Raw genomic sequence first — 22,668 nt, 5'->3', positions numbered from 1 at the left:
GCAAACACCTGTCAGAGTTTTCTGATTTGCTTAGAAATATCTTCTTTGAAATCTGTCTGCTTCAAAGCTGCTCCTTTCCATTTCTTGTTCTGATTTGTTTGTGCTTTGTGTTTTTTCTGCGTCTTGTTTTTAGCTCAACAGAGTAACTGCTCCTGATCTCAAATTCATACCACACAGAGTACTTTCTTTAGTTACCCTTTGCACTTGAGGTATATTTTATGTTAATTTCTAGACATTTTGAGGTTATAGTGTGATGCACTCACAGCAACATCAGCTCTCGTGCCCCTTGCATGCTGTCAACCAGAAGCCATTCAGTTTTATATGCTGTATATTGTTTATTTTCTGATGTGTGCTGATGTGTAATATATATGCCTATGTTTGGTGTGTTGTTATTGTTTACCTGAAAGTGTATTAATTATAGATCTTATGTGACATCTCCAGGTGAGCTAGTGTTTTTTTGGCTTGTGTTGAGATACTGTGTGGCTGTGTACAAAGTGTGAAAGTCTTTACCATGTGCATTTGACCAATGATATCACAGAACAGTGCAGACACCCTCTCCAAAGCATATAAAAGAAAACAGTCTGTCACCTGTCTCTGTCTGGGTATCAATCCCACCTAAGAGTGCAGATCATCTCCACCCACAACATCAACCTCTCATCCTGCTCCTGTGACAGAGAGACGCCAACATGATCTTGCTGCTCTTCCTGTTTGGTCTGACTCTGGGTGCTGAGTCTCCTTCAGATAAACATGAAGTGAAGCTACAGCGTGGAAACTGTCCCTTGTTCTGGTTCAGCTTCAACAGCCGCTGCTACAAGTACCTTTCCACTCATATGTCCTGGGCTGATGCAGAGCTCCACTGTGTGTCAGAGGGAGCCAACCTGGTGTCTATCCACAGTCTGGAAGAAGAGGATTTTGTCAAATCCCTGATCATGAACTTTGACCCTGCTCAGGGACCCACCTGGATTGGACTCAGTGACACACAGAAGGAAGGAAGATGGATGTGGTCTGATGGGTCTGCAGTCAACTTTGAATTGTGGGGCGCAGGGCAGCCAGATGATTATAGAGGAATGGAAGACTGTGTACACGATAGCTATGGCAGTGATCTGAAATGGAATGATGACCCATGTTCTAGCCCTACACCTTTTGTTTGTGCATCACGCATAGGCTGTCTCCAGCAACTGAGATGAGTCATGTCCAATTCAACATGTTGACTTTGCACCTGTTTTCCTGTTGAAATGCAATGGACCAACAAAATAAATGTGCAAATGTTCAAGTTTATATGTTTATAGACGTTATTTCATTCATCTCATTCAACTAATGTGTTTGGTGATTTTGTCAGATGATGTTGCGATTATAAAATCAGCATTAGATAGATAGATAGATAGATAGATAGATAGATAGATAGATAGATAGATAGATAGATAGATAGATAGATAGATAGATAGATAGATAGATCTCCTGAACCTCTCTATTCTGAGATGAGACGTTTGCTGCATCTGTAGCTGCTTCTCTGTCCTGCCAGAATGTTGTGGAGAGTATGGTTGGTATTGTCCAAGATGGCCTCCATCTTACATTGCGTGCGTCTCTCCACAACAGTCCTGAGTGAGTCCAGACTCCCGCCAAGCACAGACCCAGCCTTTTTGAGCAGCCTATGCAGTCTCCTTGTGTTTGTGTCTGACATGCTGTTGCCCAAGCAGACTTCAGCATAAAAGAGTACACTGGCCACCACTGACTGATAAAACATGTGCAGCATTTCACTGCAAACGTCAAAGGACCTGAGCTTCCTGAGGAAAAAGAGCCGGCTCCGCCCCTTCTGGTAAATGGCATACGTGTTCAGGGACCAGTGCAGAACAGAAGCTTGGAAATGGCTTGAAGTTTAACACATAGTCTTAATGGGCTGCGTTTCAGTCACTATTTCAAACTTGCTCCGTTGTCTGACAACAGAAACATAAACTGTATGCTGTATGTGAGAACAGAGAGTAAGAGAGAAGCAAACGGATAAAGGGCTGACACCGGGCTGAGCAATGATGCCAGTTGTTCACTGTGGTACCACAGCAGTTATTAAAGGGATAGTTTGGGTTTTTTTGACTTGGGGTTGTGTGAGGTACTAATCTGCAGTAGATTCTGTTCAGCGCGCTCCCAGTTAGGAAAGCCGACAGGGAGCACCCAGCAGAGCGAGGTGTTGCTGTGTACGGGGCCACGAGAAAAAAAAGTGTTACAGAGACTGTTTAAATGTTTGCTTCATATAGAATATTTTCAGTGGTTTATCTGCTTGTGAAAACAGCACTTTCCACTTTCCAAGGTCACAGTGATCTCACATTCATGTGAATGCAATATATTGGGAACGCCCACAGAGAATTTCACTACATCTGGCACAGACATTCACTTTGGACTCAAGGATGAACTGATTAGAATTAGAATAACTCATGAATTTATACACTAATTTTGACACAATTTAACTCAATTGTCTATGAGAATAGAATGATGACATTTCACATCCAAATGGTCAAAGGTCAACTTCACTGTGACATGATAATGTTCTGCAAAAACATAAACGTACAACTGTGAGGCATTAATTCTAGTTTTATAAAGCCTTGTTTTTATTTTATTTCAGTTAATGAAACTGTTTTTCTCTCACCTAGTTTTGTTATTTTGTTTGTTTTAGTTAACGATAATAACGTTGGGCAGCGATGGAGAGGAGGCCATTTCAACTTGAAAGACTTAATGTGATCTTAAAATCAAAGAGTTTGTGGTTGTTAGTGGAGATGAAGACAATTTTGCAATGTGTGAACAGCTGCCTCAGTCTCATCTCAGCTGATTCCAGCTGGCCTGAACTGCTTGGAGAAGTGGTAAGCCACTCTCTGCCACGTACTGTGTGTGTGTGTGTGTGTGTGTGTGTGTGTTCGGTGGTTGTGTGTCTGTGGAGGGGAGGTACGGTCAGTGGTGGTTTAGCCCCAGGGTGCACACAACTCTACTGATGCTGGGAACCCCTATCATTTTGCAGTCATGCTGATGCAGGCTTCTGACAACTAAACAACAGTGGAGGAGGAAGGAGAAATGAGGGAAGTGAGACAAACAGAGCGGACAGGCTGGGTGTAATGCAGGTGCTGTGTAATTATCAATCTGACAGAGTGCTAAATGAGTGGAAATCATGCAGAAATTGATACAATAGACATTAAATAGCAGTGTTGTAGTCAGGCCTAAGTGTTCAAGTACTGAACACTTAGCCCAAGTCCCCCCTCCTGTCTATTTCTGTCACTGAGATTTGCTCTCAAAGTCCAATGCTTGCTACCAGGAATACAGTACTAGTATGGAAATATCCTTTATTTGTTGAATAAACAGGAAAGCCAGATAAACCTTTCCAAATATGTTCAATCCCTGCCGTATAGGCACCTGTTTGAACATCTAATCACAAGCTGTGTCAGGCCTTTGCCCACGTCAAATGCTTTCTCTACACTACTGACCTGATCACAGATGTAACTTGTTTAAATTTCTTTTAAGTATTTTGCGTTTCTTTAAGGGCTATGTGTGGTCTTCCTCCTTTGTCACACACTTTTGAGCAATATTATGACAGTGGCCACTTGAGGGCAGCAGAAGAGCAAGTTGATGTGATGACGGTTCTTTCTTTTCCCCATTTAGTACTTTATCGACCGTACATACTGACAGCTTGGTACTGTTGTAATAATGTTGATGTGTAAATATATGCCTGTGTTTGGTATGTTATTTTTAATCTGTCATCTGTTTAATCAACAAGAAAACAATACACCTTCTCTCATATCAGTTGAAGCCAAGCATCTTTTCTAAAGCTGTGTTTTACTATATCAAAATTGCTGTAGTAATTTTTATCTTATGTTGTCTTATGTTCAGATACTTTGCGGTTGTGTACAAATGAAAGTCTTTGCCAAATACATTTCACCAATGATATCACAGCAAAATTGCAGACACCCTCTCCAAAGCATATAAAAGGAAGTTGCCTGTCAACTGTCTCCTTCAGGGTCTATTTCCCATACGACGGTGTAGATCATCTCCACCCAACACATCAACCCCTCGATCTGCTCCTTTGATAGAGAGACGACAACATGATCTTGCTGCTCTTCTTGTTTGGTCTGACTCTGGGTGCTGAGTCTCCTTCAGATGAACATGAAGGGAAGCTACAGAGAGGAAACTGTCCCATGTTCTGGTTCAGCTTCAACGGCCGCTGCTACAAGTATGTTGCCACTCACATGTCCTGGGCTGATGCAGAGCTCCACTGTGTGTCGGAGAAAGCCAACCTGGTGTCTATCCACAGTCTGAACGAACATAATTTTGTCAGATCCCTGATCAAGAACTTTGACCACGGCGAGGGACTCACCTGGATCGGACTCAGTGATATCCACAAAGAAGGCAGATGGATGTGGTCTGATGGTTGCGCAGTGAAGTTCACCTTATGGTGTGTGGGACAGCCAGACAATAATGGAGGATCTCAGCACTGTGTTGTCAACAAAGATTTGAGTGACCAGAAGTGGAATGACGGAAGATGTTCCTTAACTATTCCCTCTGTTTGTGCATCTCGCATCAACTGTCCTTAGCAAATGACATTGTCTGATTCGAGCTGGTCACTGTTCACCTGTTGACATGAAGGTGGCTTCTATAATAAAGATGTGAATCTTCACTTGTATATTTTTGTAGAGAAGTCATTTCACTAATTTAATTTTCATAGAAACACATTAGGTAACTTCAGTGGTTGATCAAAGGGAATATTTCCACACCTTTGTAAGAACCTCAAGACTAAACTAACTAATAACTAAGTATTATAAGGAGAATTAAAAAAAAATCCATATACAGTAAACATGATTTCAATCCATAGATTTCCATAGGTGTGTGTAGATTTTTGTTTTTTTGGTCCATGTCTGCTCCAGCTTTGCATCATTCACTGGGTGTGTATGTGTAAAATTTTGGAACAACACAGGTTTAATGGTTCAGTGTAATCACAATGACACTATTTACCCACTATTTATTTTTTCTGTTCATATGGATATTTGTGCATAGCTCAAAATTCGCTGAAAATTTTAATCCACTACTAAGTTCTGCTAAAATCACGATAAACCTCACTGTGGTGTGGGTTAGAAAAGCATAAAGGCTTGTAGTCCCTTTACAACAGAGGAAGATTAAATGCTTAACAATAATTCTTAAAACATTACCAGTGGGTTTACACGAACACGATGATCAACATGATAAACCCCTCTATTATGTAACTTTCTGAATACACAGTATCACATGCAACCACCTCAACTCAGGTCTCTGTGAGAAAAATGACAGGGATGACATGACCTTGAAATCAAAGCAGTTTCAGCCTACATTACCTGACAACAGTCACAAACCACTGAGTGTGCTTTTTATTGAGTGTAAAAGGAAACACCACACCACTGCCCACACCTGCTCCTTAATCTGCTTCGATAAGATGTACAAGTTGTGAAGGGGTCATTTTTCTCTGAGAAACATATGTGAACAGGTGTGTTGAATACAGTCTGGGCGAGTTGGCTGTGTTCTCTCTGTGGAGGGGAGGTATTGTCAGTGGTGGTTTAGACCCAGGGAGTAGCAATGGTTTCCTGATCCTGGTAACCCCTATCATTTTGCAGTCGTGCTGATGCAGGCTTCTGACAACTAAACAACAGTGGAGGAGGAAGGAGAAATGAGGGAAGTGAGACAAACAGAGCGGACAGGCTGGGTGTAATGCAGGTGCTGTGCAATTATCAATATGACTTATTGTTTTAGTTATATCATCTGTATATTCTTATTTTCTAGTTTGTGGGTCTCAATGATCTCAAAGCTTGAAGCCCTTTTCAAGTGCTACCTATACTAGGGAAATATTCAATCCTTTTGAAATATTCAATTTGTTAAAGCTAAAATTTAAAATTTTGGGAGATATGCTTATTCGCCTGCTGACAGAGAGTTAAATGTGGAGCTTGACTCACCTGTCATGTCTGCCCAGTAAGTATGAACCACAGCCAACAGTTTGTTAGTGTGGCTTAGCTTAATACACAAAGACTGGAAACGAGGTGAAACAGCTAGCCTGGCTTTTTCCACTGGTAGATGAAAAAGCTCATGGAGTAACCTGTTTGTTCCATCTGAAATTCCTCTCAAATGCTAGACCTAAGTGCTGGAGGAGGAATTCAGATCCTTTACTGAAGTAAAAGTTGTGACAATGTACCCTACAAATGTACCCTAAAGTTGACTTAAGCAAAAATATCATCTGCAAAATATTGTATAATAAATAAAAGTATTCATTGTGCAGTTTAAGGAGCCCTTACAGTATTTATTTTGTTATATTTTTTGTTTGTATTTTAATTGTTATATGTTGATTAATTGAAGAGGTGGACAGTACTTGAGTCAACTCATTGTTGTATTGTTCCACCATGCATTTACAGAATGACTCCTACTGAATGAACTGACTCACTTGTAGAACCTGTGAAATAAAAAGTTGTACAAACCTGTAAAAACTGTACAAAAGCTTAGAAGAAGAACTGGATAACAAAGGGTAACCAGATGAACATATAAACAAAAGATCCACAAAGCCTAATATCAGCCATCACATATTATTGTATGTATATTAGCATAATATCAATATTTCATTTTGTTAAATATCACAGTTATCCTCAGTACTGGTCACATGACACCCCTAAATCAGACTCATCGATAATAACATAATTGCAACCCTTACAACTTAATATACTGTTGGGTAGATGACTCTGCAACAAAACATCCTGTTGAATAAACTGATCATATGCAAAATCTCAATCTACAAAGTAACTATGAAGTATAATGTATTTAGTGAAGTAAAACATAATATAGAGTACAGTACAAGTCATTAAATTCTATGAATGTATTTACGTAAATTCAGCCTCTGCAGAGAGTTTGTTCAAACTGTTAATGATACACAAATATTTGTGTGTACAATGCCATGGCAGGTTCACACAACCACCAAAACAAATGAAATCCTCCATACCATATCAGGGGTAGGGCCCCTCTTGCTCCCCGGGATTACCACGCCCATGTGCTGTTTTCGCGCGAAGAGATGGTCTGCACCATTGTGAGTGCGGGGTGGGGGTTTCAGAAGAGAGACTACTTCTAAACATAAATAATATCCCATTTTTCAAAAAATGTAAGTGAATGAAGGATTTATGTTAAATGATTGTCAGTGGACTCTCAAAATTATAATTATTGGACTCAACTACAAATTTAGATGTAAGCCCTCCAAACACAAACCTCCTGCTTTTGCAATCACCCGACCTCTCTAGCGGTTAATTTTTAAATCCACCTCTACGCATTGGTTGTCATAGTATAAGGCATAACTTTCTGTTGTACCGAAATTTGCCACAAAACGGAGATAAAATGACCCTCACATCAAAGGTAAGCGGCAGAGCAGTGCGTTTAAATGTAGCTTTCTTTTCTATCAGTTTTTGTGGTGGAGAAAAGTCATTACGAGTCAAAATCAACACCATTGTTAAACAGCTAACATTGCTTGCTTATCCGAGCTGAGTTCCCTCCACTGCAAAGATGCACAAATACCTTTCTCCTCTGAACAAGGTAATCATTTTGGCTTCACTATGGTAACCCAGACATCCGGTCATAGCATAATGTACCTACTGAACAAAACTTGTCTTACGGCTTTGTTTTTACTTGTTTAAGCAGCTAGCTTACACGTCATCTGTCCACGGCAACTTAAATTTGAGTTGATGCGCAGAGCAAAGCGGTGCAGGCCCAGTGTTTGTCAAGGAGATGGAGATGTTGGTCCAATCGTTGTCGTCCTCCTCATGTTAGGTCAGATGTCAACACCCGTGAGGCTGGGGGGGGGGTTGAAGTCCATATCAACACGTTAGACAATGGATATTAACTGCATGGATCAGACTCAACTCTGTTTTACACTATGAAAATTTATAGTCACACATATAGCTGAATCTGGGCCTTTATAAGAAATTCAGTCCTGCCCCCACGAAGGCTTGTACACTCGTCATAAGTGGACATGAAAGACTTACATGTCAACACTTAATCTTAATATCCTGCTTTTTAACGCTTCAAAAGCTTGTTAATTTTTTTTAATCTGCTGGATATATCCTGACTTTCCCTAATGTAATGAGAATTGCGTATAAGACATGTTCATAAACATTGCTAAAGAAGATTATAGTAAAACCTTTTTAAAAAACACTGGATTTCTATATGCTCTATTTATGTGAGGCTGTGGACAGCACTTTTAACACAGCAAAACCCCACCTAAACACTTTACTGTAGTTTCTGTATTATTTATTTAATACACACATATTATGTATATTTATTGACGTCTGTGGTACCCCAAACGATGAGCAAGTAATAATGCCATGTTCATTTTCCACCTCACTGTGTCATTGGTCTCAAATGGCCGTGCCCTGCTGTGGCTGAGAAGTTGCACAGGCCTGTGGTGATAAGGATGTCCTTTGGGTAACTTTGGTACCTGCCAGTGTAAACTCAAGAAGTTTACAATGATAGCCAGCCACAGCTCTGGGGATCCTGGCAGTTACTGTAGTGACACAGCTGAACTAAATTCATTGTTCCCACAGCTTTCACTCAGTGGCCAAAGCTGTCCACTGATGGAATGATGCTCCCTCTGGTGTAAAGTGTGAAAATTGGTTTAACAAATGGTCCAGTGGCTTATCTTTTTTTATAGCAGGTCTTGTATGGTTTGACTAATGAATAGCCCAGAGAGTCCAGCTCTTGGCCTGTCACTTTGATGTCCGCTGCGCCTTCATTGTTGTACACGGGAGTGTAAATACACATTCGTAAGAAAACTATGTGTTCTTCCTGTTTTGTCAAGGAAGTGCATTGTTGCCACAGTCAGTAATAATATCTAAATAAATATACAACTACATACATATAATTAATTAATCATTAACACATATCATTATTTCCACCAGATCTAATTTAGTTTATGCCTGATATGTCTGCCAACAGGCTTCACGTTTCAAATCCAAGTTCATCACTGCTGAGCTGGCTCGTCTGTTCAGCCAGTCAGACAGCGAGGAGGAGTTTGAAGGTTTCAGCGAGGATGAGGAAGAAGAGGGCAGGCGAAATTGTAACAAACGGATGAAGACCAAGGTATGAAGTGTTTATTGTGGACTACATTATTTGATGAAAATGTGTGATATTGCAGCCAAAGTACCAGCCTGTATGCTTTTTCACTCTGGATTTCTCCAGATTGTGGATTCAGAGGAGGACAGCGATGTGGACACAGGCTTCTACTCTGATGGCGAGAAAGTTTCCCCACCAAAGAGGAGGAGTCTTTTAGTAGCCTTGAGGTGTGTTCACAGGGCAGTAGCATACACTGGATTACACAGCCTTTAATTACAAGGAAGGCCCACATGATATTTCTTGAACAGGCAGAGACTATTGGTGGACAAAGGCTCCTGTTGCTGGTACTACTGCGGTCTATTATTTGTGTCAAATCACATTTGATGTCTTAAATCTCGACAAGGTAGTAATATAAAGGCATTCATTTTTTAAATTTGGCGATGAAGTTAATTGGGCATGGATTCGGTCTAGTACTGTTTTCCAGTGTATTTGTCCTATGGCTCAACTAAACAAGGGACCCCTATTAAACACATGCCTGGCTCATGATATTAGTGTTGATTTTTCAATAGTTGTATAATGATCTTATTTTAATCTTGCTCCTCAGGTTTCCCATGAAAAGACTGTCTACTCCAAAACAGAAATCTCAAGGGGAAAATGTAAAACAGCCTGTCAAAGAAACTCCATCTTCAAAGAGAGCCAGAGGACGGCCGAGTATGAAGCAGAGGCGGGACGAAGAGGAGGAGGAGGAGGAGGAGGCGGAGGAGCAGCAGCAGCAGCAGGAGGAGGACGACAAAGAGGAGGTCCTGTATCAGAGTCTAAGGAAACGAGACAAGAACATCCAGGAAAACAAGGCCATGGTAATGAAGCCTTAAGACCTTCAGTGTTTTCTCCATGTTCTGACAAACAGAAATTATATCAGTCCCTCTCTTGTTAGATGTCCTTTGACTCAGGTCTTCTCTGTTGTGTCTTTCAGCTGGCTAAGCTGTTTGCTGATCTGAGCACCATGGCTGACCTGACTCTGCCCACCACCCCTCAAGTAAGTACACACACCAGCATCAGTTTTTCCCAAGCCTATATCAGAAAAATGAAGATGCACACCAGTTGACAATCACCAATCACCAGTCACAAGTACACTTTAAAGTACACTAAAATTACTGGCCTGATTTGGAAACGCTGTTTTTGTTTTATTTCTGCAGAAGAAGAAGAAGAAGCAAGTGCCAGAGAAAGCAATGCCACGGAAACGCAAGTCTGAACCAGAGATAGGGTCAGAAAGGAGGAACCCGTCTCGTAAGGCTCGTCCTCCTGAGAACTTTGCGGTGGAGGAAAAGAGCGAGCCGATCGCCCACAGAACCCCCAGGTCTGTAGATGTCAGGAGACTGATGGAGGTACGACATGCACAAGCACACTCTTTTGAGCCAGATGTTGATGATGATGAATTTAGAAAGATTTTTAATGAAGTAATTGCACTCAGGATACACAATCACAGTCATCGTTTAGTCATCTAGTCAACTTTCATCTCAGTCATCTATAAAACAAATAAAAAAAAAAACCTCAAAAAAAGTGCAGTTATGATTTTCAATGCAAAACTTTGTATTAAAACTTTACCAGCTACATAGCAATATCCAGTTTGTGTCTTCTCTGTTGAACTTATCTGCTGTCATTGGTCAGGTGGATGAGGAACATGTCGGTGTAAGTCGAAAAAAGAGGAGTTCGAGGTCGAGCACGTATGTGAGGTCAGTTGACGAAATCACAGAAGAGGAACTGGACAACATAGCATACCGCAGCAAAGACAAGATCTGGGACAAAGAGAACGTGAGTCACATGAAGCCTTTACTCACTTAGTGCCGTGGGTACTGTCAGTACTGCACTGTACTATCAGGCATTTCAGGGTTCAGGGTTAGTGCATTACTTCACTGTGTGCTTCTTTTGTTTTTTTATTCCAGGGCAGCTCATGTCACCAGTGCAGACAGAAGACTCTGGACACCAAGACAGTGTGTCGCAGTGGTTTCTGTGTGGGGGTCAAAGGTCAGTTCTGTGGGCTGTGCTTGAAGAACCGCTACGGAGAAGATGTACGCACTGTGCTGCTCGACCCGGTCAGTGCTAATATGCTTGTGTTAAACACTTCATTTTCCATTTCTTGCACTGTGGGTTTGGTAAATTTGAGGTGAATGTGGGTTCTTCCCAGATTGAAAAGACACTTGAGAGAGAGAAAAATAATTTTGATGTTTCAAAGTATTGTTGGTGACAAACAGATTAATAAACAATTTGTCTTTTGTAAATAATAACCTTTTATTTTTCATTCATTCATTTGTTATTTGAATTTGACCCTTTGAACAAAAAAGCTATTGCAAAATCCTACATAAGGGACAGTTAAAAGCACAAAATGCAGCACTATCATGCAGAATGGTGGTAGAGAGGTGGTCAGGGGCCATACTGACGAGCTTAATTTTGTCCCTAATGTAATGTCAGTGTATATTGACTTTGATTTTACACAAGTAAATATTAAAAATTTGATGTCTTTGTATTGCTGAGTATTCACATACAGGATTTTTGAAATACAGATACATTTTCTTTTATTCTGATTGATGTGTAGTTATCGAAAGCTTTTATATTTCGTTTTCAAACACCTTGCATTCAGTAGGAAAACTCAGGGATTTTGTTTAGATTTTCAGCAACAGCAAGACTTTTGTTTTTTGTTTGTTTTTGTGTTGTTTTTAATAAAAGCTAATTATTTGAGAGTCCAATAAAAAAGACAAAGAAAGTGAAGGTACAGATGACAGATTAAGATACTGTGTCCAAGCCAGAACTACACTAAATTATAATATATAAGAAAACATCTGTGCCTAATTCGTCTTCTTATCTTTTTGCAGTTGCTTATTCGTCTGTAGTAGAGCAGCCTGTGTTGATTTGTTTGGCAGCTGCTTTGAGGTCAAAGTACTAGTGACACTGGGAAAGTTATCACAGAGAAATGCAGTGCAAAGCACTAAATCAGTGACCGGTTATCAGTAAAGATGGATGAATGAAAAACGCTTGTACAGATTTCAGCACAATTCAATCACGTGTTAATTACCAGAAGCATTAGAGGCATGTGATATGAAAATGATTAAGACTTAAGGGTGGAAGGAACTTAAAACCTCATCATGAATTCATTTGTGTAGAGAAAGAACATGTTTGGTCACCTGCACTAAATTTGGACTTTTTCTTTACAGACGTGGTCATGCCCCATCTGCCGAGGGATGTGCAACTGCAGTGTGTGTCGTAAGAAGGAGGGCCGCTGTGCTACTGGCATCCTCGTGGGATTGGCCCGCTACAACGGCCATGACAATGTCCATGAGTATCTGGAGAGGTAGGCCACCTCCTTCTCACTGTGCAGTCTAATGTTACAGGCTGGAAACTCCCTAAAACTAAAGTCGAGAAAAATTAGTCAAGTCAAGCATGACAATAATCATTAGTCGCAGCCCTGTTGAGAAGTATTCTGACAGCAGTTAGAACTCATGTCTTGTTTCTTCTCCATCACAGTATTCAGAAGGAGGTGCAGGAAAGTCCAGAGTGTTGACCAGCGAGGAGAACCTGCTGTACAGCTGGTACCTGGAGGAGGTTCTGGTGCTGCACAGTACTGTTGAACTCATTTTAATGCACATTTTTAGGTTTAGATCAACCTATTGGCTAACTAGAGAAACCTTTTATATCACCTTAAGATAAGGCACATACACTGTTAATGTTTTATATAACCCTGATTTAAGGCTGCATAAGATACAGGATCGTTTTTGTTTTAAAGCCAGAACTCAGTTTTGCGTTGTATATTTTCTTTGGAATATTTGTACTCTTGATGTTCACTAGAACAAATGTAAGTGGTTAACTTCTGTGTCACAGATGCCACCATAGTCTTTTATGCCAACAGCTTTTCAAAAAAAATTAATAAAGAATGGCATTATCAAATGATCTGCCATGTTTTTTTAATGCACGCCTTTATCTGTTGATTGTGTCTTTCTTACAGACTGTGTCTTTTAAGGAGGAAAACCAAGCCTAATATTGTTGTACACTTAGGGGAGGTGCACACCCCTTTTGGTTATCTGAAAGGTTATAGCAGGCAAGCCTGGCTGAGATGGGTCATTTTGTGTGTGTGTTTCGTTGCTGTATACCTGGTGTTAAGTGTGTGGGGTCAGGTTTAGGTCAACTATTGGCTCCAGAGGTGACCAGGGAACCAGTCAGCTGATTTGGTATAATGACCTGGTACCTCAGGGGCAAAGCCCTGTCAGAGGTCAACCTGAGGTCATTGGATCTGGATGGTCATGAAATGTTTGTGAGAAATAGAAAGGTATATTACAGCTGTCTGGTGGAGCTTTTATCTAATGACAGATGTCCTAATTATCTGTTGTCAGTGTCAGTCTTACATTGCACAGTCAAGATGAATGTGTGAGTGTGTGAACATACTACAGATAGGTTATAAACCTTTATACAGTGTGAATTAAAAGCCTCAAATGTATTAGTCCAATGATGAAGACTGAATTCTGAAATCTCTAGTTAATTTGAATTTATTTTTTCTTGATGAAACTCTAACCCAGTGTGTCATCAAACATCCAAAGTGATTAAAGATAATGGAGTCAAAACATCAAAAGTCTGTCCTAGTTTTGAGAGTTCATTACATTAAAATCCTTTTTACCTTCAAAACTCCACAAAAACACTTGAGGGTGCAGGAAGAGGTTATAGGTTTAGGTGTTTTTGAAGTGCTTCAAAGTGAGTTAGATGTCAGACGTGTGCGTGAGCTGCCTACTACATGATGCTCTTTGTAACCTGACAGTCAGAGTGACCTGCCGGTGAACTCACTGCCTCAAGTCACACTTTGGTTGTAGCTGAGTTACACTTAGGGTGTTTTGTAGTTCATGTTTTCTAAAGTAGACAGTTAACAATCGCTCAAAGCAAGTGTGTGCTTTTGAGTGATAATAGATTGTCCTGTAACTGGATGGTCACAGGTTCGATTTTCACAGCAACATTTTAGAACCCATCAACAGCAGAAACAGTAACCAGGAGCAGTAATTGCCCCTGAAGGAAGTACAGACACTCCATCATCACTGCTGTCACAACACAGCTGAGAGATTACCCAGAAATAAGGAGGAGTTACAGAAACTGTCTGTGTGTGTTGAGTGCTGTGTCCTTTCTACTTCTACACAAATACCAGAGCATCAGAAAGGGATTTAAGACAGTTTTAATCACTTTATTGTCAAGTGTTATGCAGGCAAAGCATTTTTTCTGCTTGAAGTTGTCCTTTTTTTTCTTTTTATTGACATAACACGTTTGTACAAACCAGTTTTAAAAATATCAATAAACTGAAGCCTTTGAGGCTAACCTGGCAAAAAACCCATTATCAAATGTCATGGAGACAAACAAACATCTTTAGAAAAAGATTTACAAATGAGATGTCACTACAAAATATCAAAGAAAAAAAAGTTGGTTGTCACACAAAATATTACCAAAAACATCTAAATTCGTTTGGTATCAACCTTTTGAACTTTAAACAATAGTAACTTTTTTGCTTTCTTCTTCTTTTGTTATTTATTTTTCTCCAAAAACATGTTATGGTGCAAAGAGAAGATAAAGAAATGAACAGCAATGGTCAGACGTAGAAAAAAAAAAAACAGAAGCACAAAGAGTAAAGAAGAGAGAGAAGCAGCACTACGGCAAAAAACTGAAACATGCTGTACACAACCTCAGAATCAACGCACACAAATACAAGTCCAGCAAAAGGCAAATATTACAAATCAAGGATAAATAATAAATTAGCCATACACAGTGGGGTCCTGTGTGTTAACATACTGGGGAGGGGAATTTTTTTTAAAACAATCGATAAATTCTATAAAATAAAAGTATCTTTTAATTTAAAAAGTATGTACGCACTGAACTAACACAGAGCAACACCACCAGAAAACATCTCAAATATCCACATAGCTAAATAGCCCGACCCGCACCCCCCTCCCCCCCACAGCTCTTATCACCGTTTCACTTTACTTGTCTGTGCTGTGGTCTGCTCTCCACGTTACCCCCTAATAATGCAGGAGAGCTCCCATCTCTCTCCATCCACCTCACTCTGAAGATCCCTCTGTACAACAGCTTGTGTTAAGGCAATTGCGGTACATCGGTCACAGAGCAGGGTTAGAGGTGGAGGGGTGGAGCGGGGGGAGGGGGACGTCACCACAGCGCAGAAAGCAAAATGCAACATCAGTGACAGTGCAGCCACCCGACAAAACCAGGTACCATCTGATGGTATCTGGGGTATCTGCAAAGCAACCGGCTTTGTTCAGATGACAGCACTGCTTTCAGATGGTTTCCCTAATCTTAGAGCGAACTGGCTTCTTTAATTAACAGAGCAAAACTTCCCCTAACAATGTAAACATGGTTTCACTAGGATTGTCATTATAGTATTGCTTTCACTACACAAACAAAGTTGTAGAAAGCTAGATTGTTTTTCTCTATAGAAACCTTTTTTCTAATGGCCACTGCACCTCAATAGGAATGCATTATTCATAAATCTTTTTATATGTGCTTTTTTCTACTCTTTTTTTTTCTTTAGAATCATCCCCTCTTCTTCAATAACAGTTTATCCGTTAACTGGTCTCAAAGGAATCAACACCTGAATCTGATCCGAGGACTAAACCTGAACCATGAATAAATCTCAAATTAGGTAGATCCTCTCCATGACAGCATGGGAATACAAATGCACACTCTTTCATACACGCACACACACGCACACCATCCCAAGACTGTCCCTGCCCTGTCACTGCTCTGCAACAGTCCTGTACCATGATTGACCCTCAGCACTGTCTGACAGGTATGAAACAGGAACACAACTTTGTGCATAGAGTTAGATTCTGTTGCGATTAGGAAAATGTCTCAATGTCGGATGGTTTTAGATTCAGCAGGTCCCCCTGTCTTGTGCTAATCTAGATACTACTTACATTCCTTTCCCCACCGCGCATGGAATTATTATAGACTCATTTTATAAAAGCCAAACTAATCTTTCATATGTTTAGGCTAAATTTTTGTTATTATATGTGTTAGTTATTTTTTGGATTGTAAAGTTTATATTTTTCGGTTTCTGTTCATCGCATGATCCCGTCTCTTTTGAGTCCCTTTTCATGAGAGAACAACATTTTTAAAATGATGTAAGATTAAAAGTAAAAAAGAAAAAGAAAAAAAAAATTAGCCACCCTACAGTCCCTGCAAAGACTCCCAAAAAAACAGGAAGTCAGCCTTCCGCAAAAAGAAACAGCAGTCAGCCGCCTATTCAAACTCCTCCTCTTCCTCCTCCTCTTCCTCCAGGTGATTAGAGGTGGTGGGTGTAGCAGGGTCAGAGTCACGCGAGAGGGTCGCCACAGCGACAATCTGTGGGGAGGCCCCCAGGCCTTCGGGGGCGTCTTCCTCCATGTCATCGGTGGTGATGATTGCCACCGCGGCCCCACCCTTCTTGTTCTGATGGGTCTTGATGTGCTTGGACAGGTGGTCGCTGCGCATAAATCGCTTGGAGCATTCAGGACACTCAAAACGCTTCTCTCCTAGAGGGTAAAGGACAAATAATTCGAGACAAAATCGGAGTCAGAAGAAATCATAATGATTGAAAAATATCAAGAAAAGACCTGTGGCTTTCTATAAATAATTGTCAAAAAAATTTGCTTTGGTTGTTGCGTTCTTGGAGCTTTGTTACAGAATGGCTTTGCTCAGCATTACAACTGTATACATCTGCACATGGGTAAGTTGTACATTACAGAAATCCAACACCTAAATATTTATCAGTTAAATGTTTTGGTCATTTTTCAAGCAAAGAATATGACAAAAATGCCAAATATTGTCTGGGTCCAGCTTCTCAAATGTCAATCTTTGTCATATAACATAGTTGGTAGGGTTATACCAACGTGACAAGGGTGAACCACGTCACCACCTACACCCCTCTACCTGTGTGTGTTCTCCGGTGTCTCTGCAGCTCATCGCTTCTGGTGAACCTCTTGCCACAAAAGATCCAGTTGCAGACGAAGGGCCTCTCGCCGGTGTGCCAGCGCAGGTGGGCCCTAAGGTGGGACGTCTTGCCGTACACCTTCCCACAGCCCTCCATGTGGCAGATGTGCTGCTTCTTCTTTGTGGGGTCCCCGCTGTTCCTACAACACACACATTCGGGTTAGGAATGAGCTGGAGGATGTTAAGCACTTTCAGTTCAGGTATATTATTTAGTTCAGACATAAAAGTATACCACAAATACTAAAAAAACATAAATCATAAATGTACATAAAACAACCTTGTTTTATACATCTGTCAAACCAGTTGTCCTACCATGATGGATTTGATTTCTCTATATAAACAATGTCCTCAAAACCAGCAGGTTCCTAAATGATTAGAGCTTTAACCCCAGTTATACTATTGTATCCATACATAGTGTGTTTCTCATGTTTGTACCTTCCCTCTCCATCCCTGCAGTTTGGACAAGAGCAGGCAACACGTCGAAGCCTCTTGCTGGGGGGTCCCTCCTGGTCTGAAGAACTTTGTACGGAGCCCAGCTGGTCTGGACTCATCGATGAGCCTGATGCCACATTGCCAACAGCGACTGTCAAGGGAGACGACTGAACTTTGACTCCATCCTGACCCTGTGGTTGACCTGAAAGGTGATTTTAATTGACATAATGTGTAAACTTATTAATCAAAAAACACAGCGTTGTATTGTCTGTGGGGTAGTCTGAAAAAAATACAAAATGGAAAGCTGAAAGAGTAAGATCAAAAACAGTCTTGAGAAGAGCAGCAGGATCCTGGTATAGTTCAACTTTCTATGGTAAATGTATGAAGTAGTCTACCACTAAACTGGAGGTTGGAAAGGGGGCTGAGGGGCAACTCAGTAGTTCTTCATGTTTTCTACATGACTAATAATCCTCCCTCCTCACCATACTGCTATGATTGTAATAAATGCAGAGTCATGGATTAGTCACAACACATTCACACGTGTCCTTACCCTGTAGACCAGTAATGGTGAGGGGAACACCCTGCACCTGAACCCCAGCAGTGCCCAGCCCTGCGATGCTGACCGTCTGTACCCCAGACCCCGGGTTGATCTGGGCTGCGCTCAGCGTCAGGGGAGCTCCACTCAGGGAGACCAGCCCTCCACTCCCCACTGTCGTCCCACCAGCCACCGGGGCCAGTGTTAGCTGCTGTGGCACAGCTGTCCCCAGGCCGCCCTGCAGGGAGACACCGCCAGGCAGCTGCAGCGTCTGCCAGGTGATCTGCCCAGAGGGGGACAGAGTCGGGGTACGAATAAGGACCTGGGCTGGGTTCTGGAAGGCCTGGATGGGCTGGAGGGTTTGTCCAGGGGCCAACTGGAGGGTCTGAATGTGCTGAGGTTGCTGCTGGCCCTGGGGCTGACCCTGACTCTGAGCCTGGGGCTGCAGCTGGATCTGCTGCACCAACTGGTGGCCCACCTGGCCCACGATCACCTGCTGTATGGTTCCTGTTGTATCTGTCTGGCTCTGCAGTCCGTTGGCCTGGGTCTGGCTTTGAGAATCCGCCTCACTGCTCTGCACTTGGGTGTCAGCTGGTCCACCCTCTGATCCAGTAGAAACCACTTGTGCTCCATCAGACAGACTGTCACCTTCGGCTACTGCTGTTGTCGAGCCACTTGATGCTGTAGGAGGAGCCGCCCCAGACACTGCTGTTGTCACCAGCTGGTTGCCATTGGCAACAGAGAATGTGCCATCTGCTGATTGGATAAGCTGGACAGCCCCGCCCCCTCCAACATTATTGATCACAGGCAGAGCCAGGGTCATGCCACCGAGGTTTATGGGTACTGTGGTCATAACAGGAGTCTGGGAGCCCTGCAGAGTCTGCAGCTGCAGCGGGAAAGACTGCGCAGGGCGGATCTGCAGCGGGACCGTTTGATTAGCTGTACTTGTCAGGATGGCCTGCTGGTTGGCTGGCTGAAGGATGGCCTGGGTCTGACTTGGGCTCGGGGTCTGGATGAGCTGAACCTGCTCAGGCAGAGCTCCGATGGAGGCCGTCTGAGCTGGGCTGATATGGATCTGCTGTCCATCTGCAGTCTGGAGGTGAGGGATGACCTGATACTGGACCCCGCCCCCGGCATTGGGCAGGTTCTGAACCTGGATGATCTGGAACTGCTGCTGTTGCTGCTGCTGATTGGCTGCAACACTGTTGGTCCCACCTACTGCCTTCACCTGCCCAACAGGAAAGGAGCAGTGATACAGTTAAGAGGACAAACACTAACGGACACCAAAAAAAATAATTTACTGAAACCCATCAAGTTTCAGTCCCCAACCTCCTTCACCTTGCGTCCACCAGGTGAGCTGTCATTAGCCAAGGTGGTGGCCACGGTCACTGCTACAGGCTGATTGGTGTTCTCCTTGGCCATAGTAGGTGCCGCTGTAATGATCTGCCAGCCGTTCCCTGTGAACTGAGCTGGGACCAGTTCCAACTGTTGGGGCACCAGGGCCTGACCCCCAGCTGTGTCCACCACTATCTGACCCTGGAGCTGACCTGCCTGCAGCTGGATCTGACCGGCCTGGACCTGGATCTGCTGGGCCCCTGCCTGGGCCTGGGCCCCCTCCACTCCCCCCTGCCCTCCGATCTTACTGCAGGTGGCTGCTAGCAGAGCCAAGGGAGAGGGCTGAGAGGAATCCTGGAGGAGACAAGGTAGGAAAGAGGGCGGAGGAGAGATGGAAAGGAGGGGCAGAGAGAGAGATGGTTAAACGGGAGTGACAAGGGAGGGAGGGAGAACAGGCGAGTCAGAGACGGAAACACACGTAGAGAGCTCATATACATACACAAACAAGAAAGTAAAACATGTAAGTAATAAAAAAGCCAAAGGGAAGGGATGAGCAAGTATCATTATACACACTCACATAATGAACAATTTGAAACGGTGAAGAAAAAGAGTAAAAGAGTGAGGGGTGGGGAAAACATGGTGCAGAAAAAAGAAACACGAAAAAGCTGAGAGAAAGAGAGAGAGCTGTCAGTGGAAGTGGGCGGTATTACAGGAAGCGAGTGGGTGGGCGTGTGAGAACCACATTTCTCTTTTCTCAGAACACTAGAAGAAAATGCCGCCTTCTCTCTCTCTCCTCCCTTTCAAAGGAACTAGGTCGCAGGCAAATTTTTAATGCTACACATCTCTCAACAGTGCACGAAAACAGCCTAATTTCTGTATCAACTTCAATAGCGTGGGAAATAACAGCAGAAATGCATGTCATACACGTTTTTCAACAAAAGACGCATTCAATAATAACTGCCTGGCTGAAAATCATCTCCAAGAAATATACAACCTCTAAAAAGCAGCTAAAAATAGAAATTCCACAGTTGTGGAGGCACATACCAACGCTGCGGGTCTTTAAAATAAATCCATATGCAGAATTAAATCATTTTGACCCTAATTCAAACAGACAATTCAAAAGTACAGTGGCTGAAGTGTGACAGCCATGTAAGCCTATTCATGAGCCTCTGGGTTGGCTCTCAGCAGGGCTGCACAGAAGCAGGAAGTTGAATTCACCAGAGAAACGCCCCCAGAGGTGTCTGGCTGGCTGGGAGGGGAGGGAGAACATTTTTGGCCTGCAGGCAAGGCAAAAGTATTGAACTATAATAAACTCTTATTTCTTTTTTGTACCTGTGATCCAGAACTTTTCCCCTTTTTAGATGCTTTCCCTCCTTCAGTTCCAGATGATTCCTTCTTCGAGTCTGTGGAAAGAGAGCAGAAATATTATAATATCATCACATGAGTATGTCTGAATGGTACAAAGTCCCAGGATAGGAAGGCACAATGTAAGCACTGTGTTCTGTGAATAAAATGTGATCATAAGGCAGATACAGCACAACAAAGGTGATCAATAAAGGCAGACAAACCAGTAACCTCATCATCAATATCAAAGGGGCTTGAAGCCTCATATCTATGAAACGGAAAGAGAGGGGTGGAGAGGGGGGAGGGTACCTACCACTCATAACGCATTAATATACCGAGAGGGAGAGGGTGTAGTTCACGGTAGAAGGCCGGCCGGGTACAGAGGCGGAGGACGGCCTATATGTTCGGCGCTGGGCCGTGGCGGATCTGCCCGTTTGACGAAACCACCCACCGGCCAGGAAGGGCGGTGCCAAGCGCAGGCACAATCAAGCAGCCTCAAATAACGGAAATAACGGAGAACACAGTGACCGTCCCCGGCCCGTCGGCCCCCTCGCAGCCCCGTCGTATGCCTCTTTTACCGGATAGACAGACCATAAACGAGCAAATTGGCGCTTGTCAGAATGATATCCACAGAGAAGTTGGCGGTGTGTGACCGTAGAGGCCCACCCACTTCCATTTAAGCATCAGGACAACACCCTCTCCGCTGCTCCTGCCTGTCGCCGCCGTTTCTCTCGCCGCACGACGCGGGGACGCCTCGTCGCCGTCCGTCGTGCACCGAAACCAAACCGTCACCAGTGTTTGTATTTTACGCGTATTCCCCTTTTTTTCGTGCACAATTGATTTTTTTTAACGGGGAGATACGGGGAGATAGCTGTGGCTTTTGTGGGCGGACGCGCTCCTCCCACATATTCAGATTGGACGACGGGGCTCAGCGTGCGAGGGTCGAGATGGGAGTTGTATTTTGGTGAGGCCTCGCCTTCTCGAGCTGGATTGGGCGGCCGGGACTACAAGTCCCATGATGCTCCGGCGTGTCGGTCGCGGTTGGAGCGGCTGTGTTGGTAGTCATGTTGGTGTGAGAGCGAGAGGGAAGGGCGGTGACTTCTGTGTTGTGGGGGGTTGGGCGAACGGGAAAGGGAGGCGTGTGTGTGCGTGCGTGCGTGCATGTGTGTTTGTTTCCACTTTCTGGTGTCACAGGATGACAGCCCTGTTTAAAAGAAGAACAACAAGTAGAAGTGTTATTTATTTAATTACCATAGAAAACAATTTGTAGCTATGAAAAAATTGTCATAACGCATCAATGTTGAAATACTTGTGTTTATTTGCCTTTATGGTGTATGGTATTTTCCCTCATCAGTCGTCCACTTGTTCCCGTATCTATAGTCAATTTTGAAGCTTACATGGCAGAAAACAGTACTTTACTGTGCTCAGGGAATTTACGGTACAAGGCTGAAACAGGCCATCCAAGGATTTAATACCCAACAAACTTAATTAGGTTATTTATCAAGTACAAATGCTCAACATAGTTTGAGCCTCTCAAATTTTACATATATTTCATAAACATATTTATTGATCAGTTGTTCATACTCTAAAATGTCAGAAAATAATGAAAAGTAGCCAAACAAGATTTCCTGTTGTCTTTCTTTTTTTCCTACCAAAAGTCCAAAACCCAAATGTTACTATAAGAGCTTTGAGCATTTTTGCTTAAAACAATTACTTAAACAACTGATGAGTTATCAAAACCTGTTGATCAACGAATTGATTTATTGACTAACAGTTTAAGCTCTCATACGTATCCCCAAAAAATTTGGTCCACAATCCAAAGATATTCACTTTTAATTCAAATATAGTCGATATAATTATATGTTAGTGTAAAAGCCATTGCAGATATATCAATAGTGAAAACAATTATCAGTTGCAGCCTTTCATTGGTACTT

At 42.6% G+C, this 22,668-nt stretch overlaps 4 protein-coding genes across 6 annotated transcripts; 3 read left to right on the top strand and 1 right to left on the bottom strand.

The window, feature by feature from the left end:
- The first annotated feature begins 600 nt into the window (after positions 1-600).
- LOC111223065 (lactose-binding lectin l-2-like) lies at positions 601-1,278 on the top strand. Its single transcript, XM_022747075.1, has one exon. It carries the CDS (start codon positions 687-689, stop codon positions 1,185-1,187), a length of 501 nt encoding a protein of 166 aa, XP_022602796.1. The 5' UTR covers positions 601-686; the 3' UTR covers positions 1,188-1,278.
- Positions 1,279-3,980: 2,702 nt separating this feature from the next.
- On the top strand, positions 3,981-4,657 carry LOC111223066 (lactose-binding lectin l-2-like). Its single transcript, XM_022747076.1, has one exon. The coding sequence runs from the start codon at positions 4,080-4,082 to the stop codon at positions 4,566-4,568; it is 489 nt and encodes a 162-aa protein (XP_022602797.1). The 5' UTR covers positions 3,981-4,079; the 3' UTR covers positions 4,569-4,657.
- Positions 4,658-7,306: 2,649 nt separating this feature from the next.
- On the top strand, positions 7,307-13,045 carry cdca7l (cell division cycle associated 7 like). The gene is made up of 10 exons (XM_022747557.1): positions 7,307-7,389; positions 8,965-9,108; positions 9,208-9,308; positions 9,686-9,938; positions 10,055-10,117; positions 10,278-10,466; positions 10,750-10,893; positions 11,025-11,174; positions 12,291-12,427; positions 12,601-13,045. Exons 1-10 carry the CDS (start codon positions 7,372-7,374, stop codon positions 12,635-12,637), a joined length of 1,236 nt encoding a protein of 411 aa, XP_022603278.1. The 5' UTR covers positions 7,307-7,371; the 3' UTR covers positions 12,638-13,045.
- Positions 13,046-14,275: 1,230 nt separating this feature from the next.
- On the bottom strand, positions 14,276-21,615 carry sp4 (Sp4 transcription factor). Of its 3 annotated transcripts, none has more exons than XM_022747365.1 (7): positions 21,048-21,615; positions 20,723-20,793; positions 19,385-19,744; positions 18,071-19,283; positions 17,524-17,722; positions 17,029-17,228; positions 14,276-16,631 (listed from the first exon to the last, which is right to left on the bottom strand). In XM_022747365.1, the coding sequence occupies exons 1-7, from the start codon at positions 21,052-21,054 to the stop codon at positions 16,360-16,362; spliced, it is 2,322 nt and encodes a 773-aa protein (XP_022603086.1). In that variant the 5' UTR covers positions 21,055-21,615; the 3' UTR covers positions 14,276-16,359. The 3 variants fall into 3 exon arrangements, with proteins under 3 accessions (XP_022603086.1, XP_022603087.1, XP_022603088.1); XM_022747366.1 differs by having other exon boundaries at positions 19,394-19,744; XM_022747367.1 differs by having other exon boundaries at positions 18,071-19,277; positions 19,394-19,744.
- Between the last annotated feature and the right edge of the window lie 1,053 nt (positions 21,616-22,668).

The sequence above is a fragment of the Seriola dumerili genome, unplaced genomic scaffold (assembly GCF_002260705.1).
Source record: "Seriola dumerili isolate Sdu_G_001 unplaced genomic scaffold, Sdu_1.0 BDQW01000110.1, whole genome shotgun sequence".
In the NCBI taxonomy this organism is placed as follows: Eukaryota; Metazoa; Chordata; class Actinopteri; order Carangiformes; family Carangidae; genus Seriola; species Seriola dumerili.
Note: the sequence above shows the minus strand (reverse complement) of the source record. Positions and strands in the feature narration are given on the sequence as shown.

Bases quoted from the DNA above. Each gene is read 5' to 3' on its own strand.
- LOC111223065 (XM_022747075.1), top strand. From the start codon at position 687: ATGATCTTGCTGCTCTTCCTGTTTGGTCTGACTCTGGGTGCTGAGTCT.
- sp4 (XM_022747365.1), bottom strand. The intron at 19,745-20,722 runs GTACAAAAAAGA...TGTCTCCTCCAG, and splicing joins GGAAAAGTTCTGGATCACAG to GATTCCTCTCAGCCCTCTCC. The intron at 19,284-19,384 runs GTTGGGGACTGA...CCTGTTGGGCAG, and splicing joins GTGGACGCAAGGTGAAGGAG to GTGAAGGCAGTAGGTGGGAC.
- LOC111223066 (XM_022747076.1), top strand. From the start codon at position 4,080: ATGATCTTGCTGCTCTTCTTGTTTGGTCTGACTCTGGGTGCTGAGTCT.
- cdca7l (XM_022747557.1), top strand. The intron at 10,467-10,749 runs GTACGACATGCA...GTCATTGGTCAG, and splicing joins ATGTCAGGAGACTGATGGAG to GTGGATGAGGAACATGTCGG. The intron at 11,175-12,290 runs GTCAGTGCTAAT...TTTTCTTTACAG, and splicing joins GCACTGTGCTGCTCGACCCG to ACGTGGTCATGCCCCATCTG.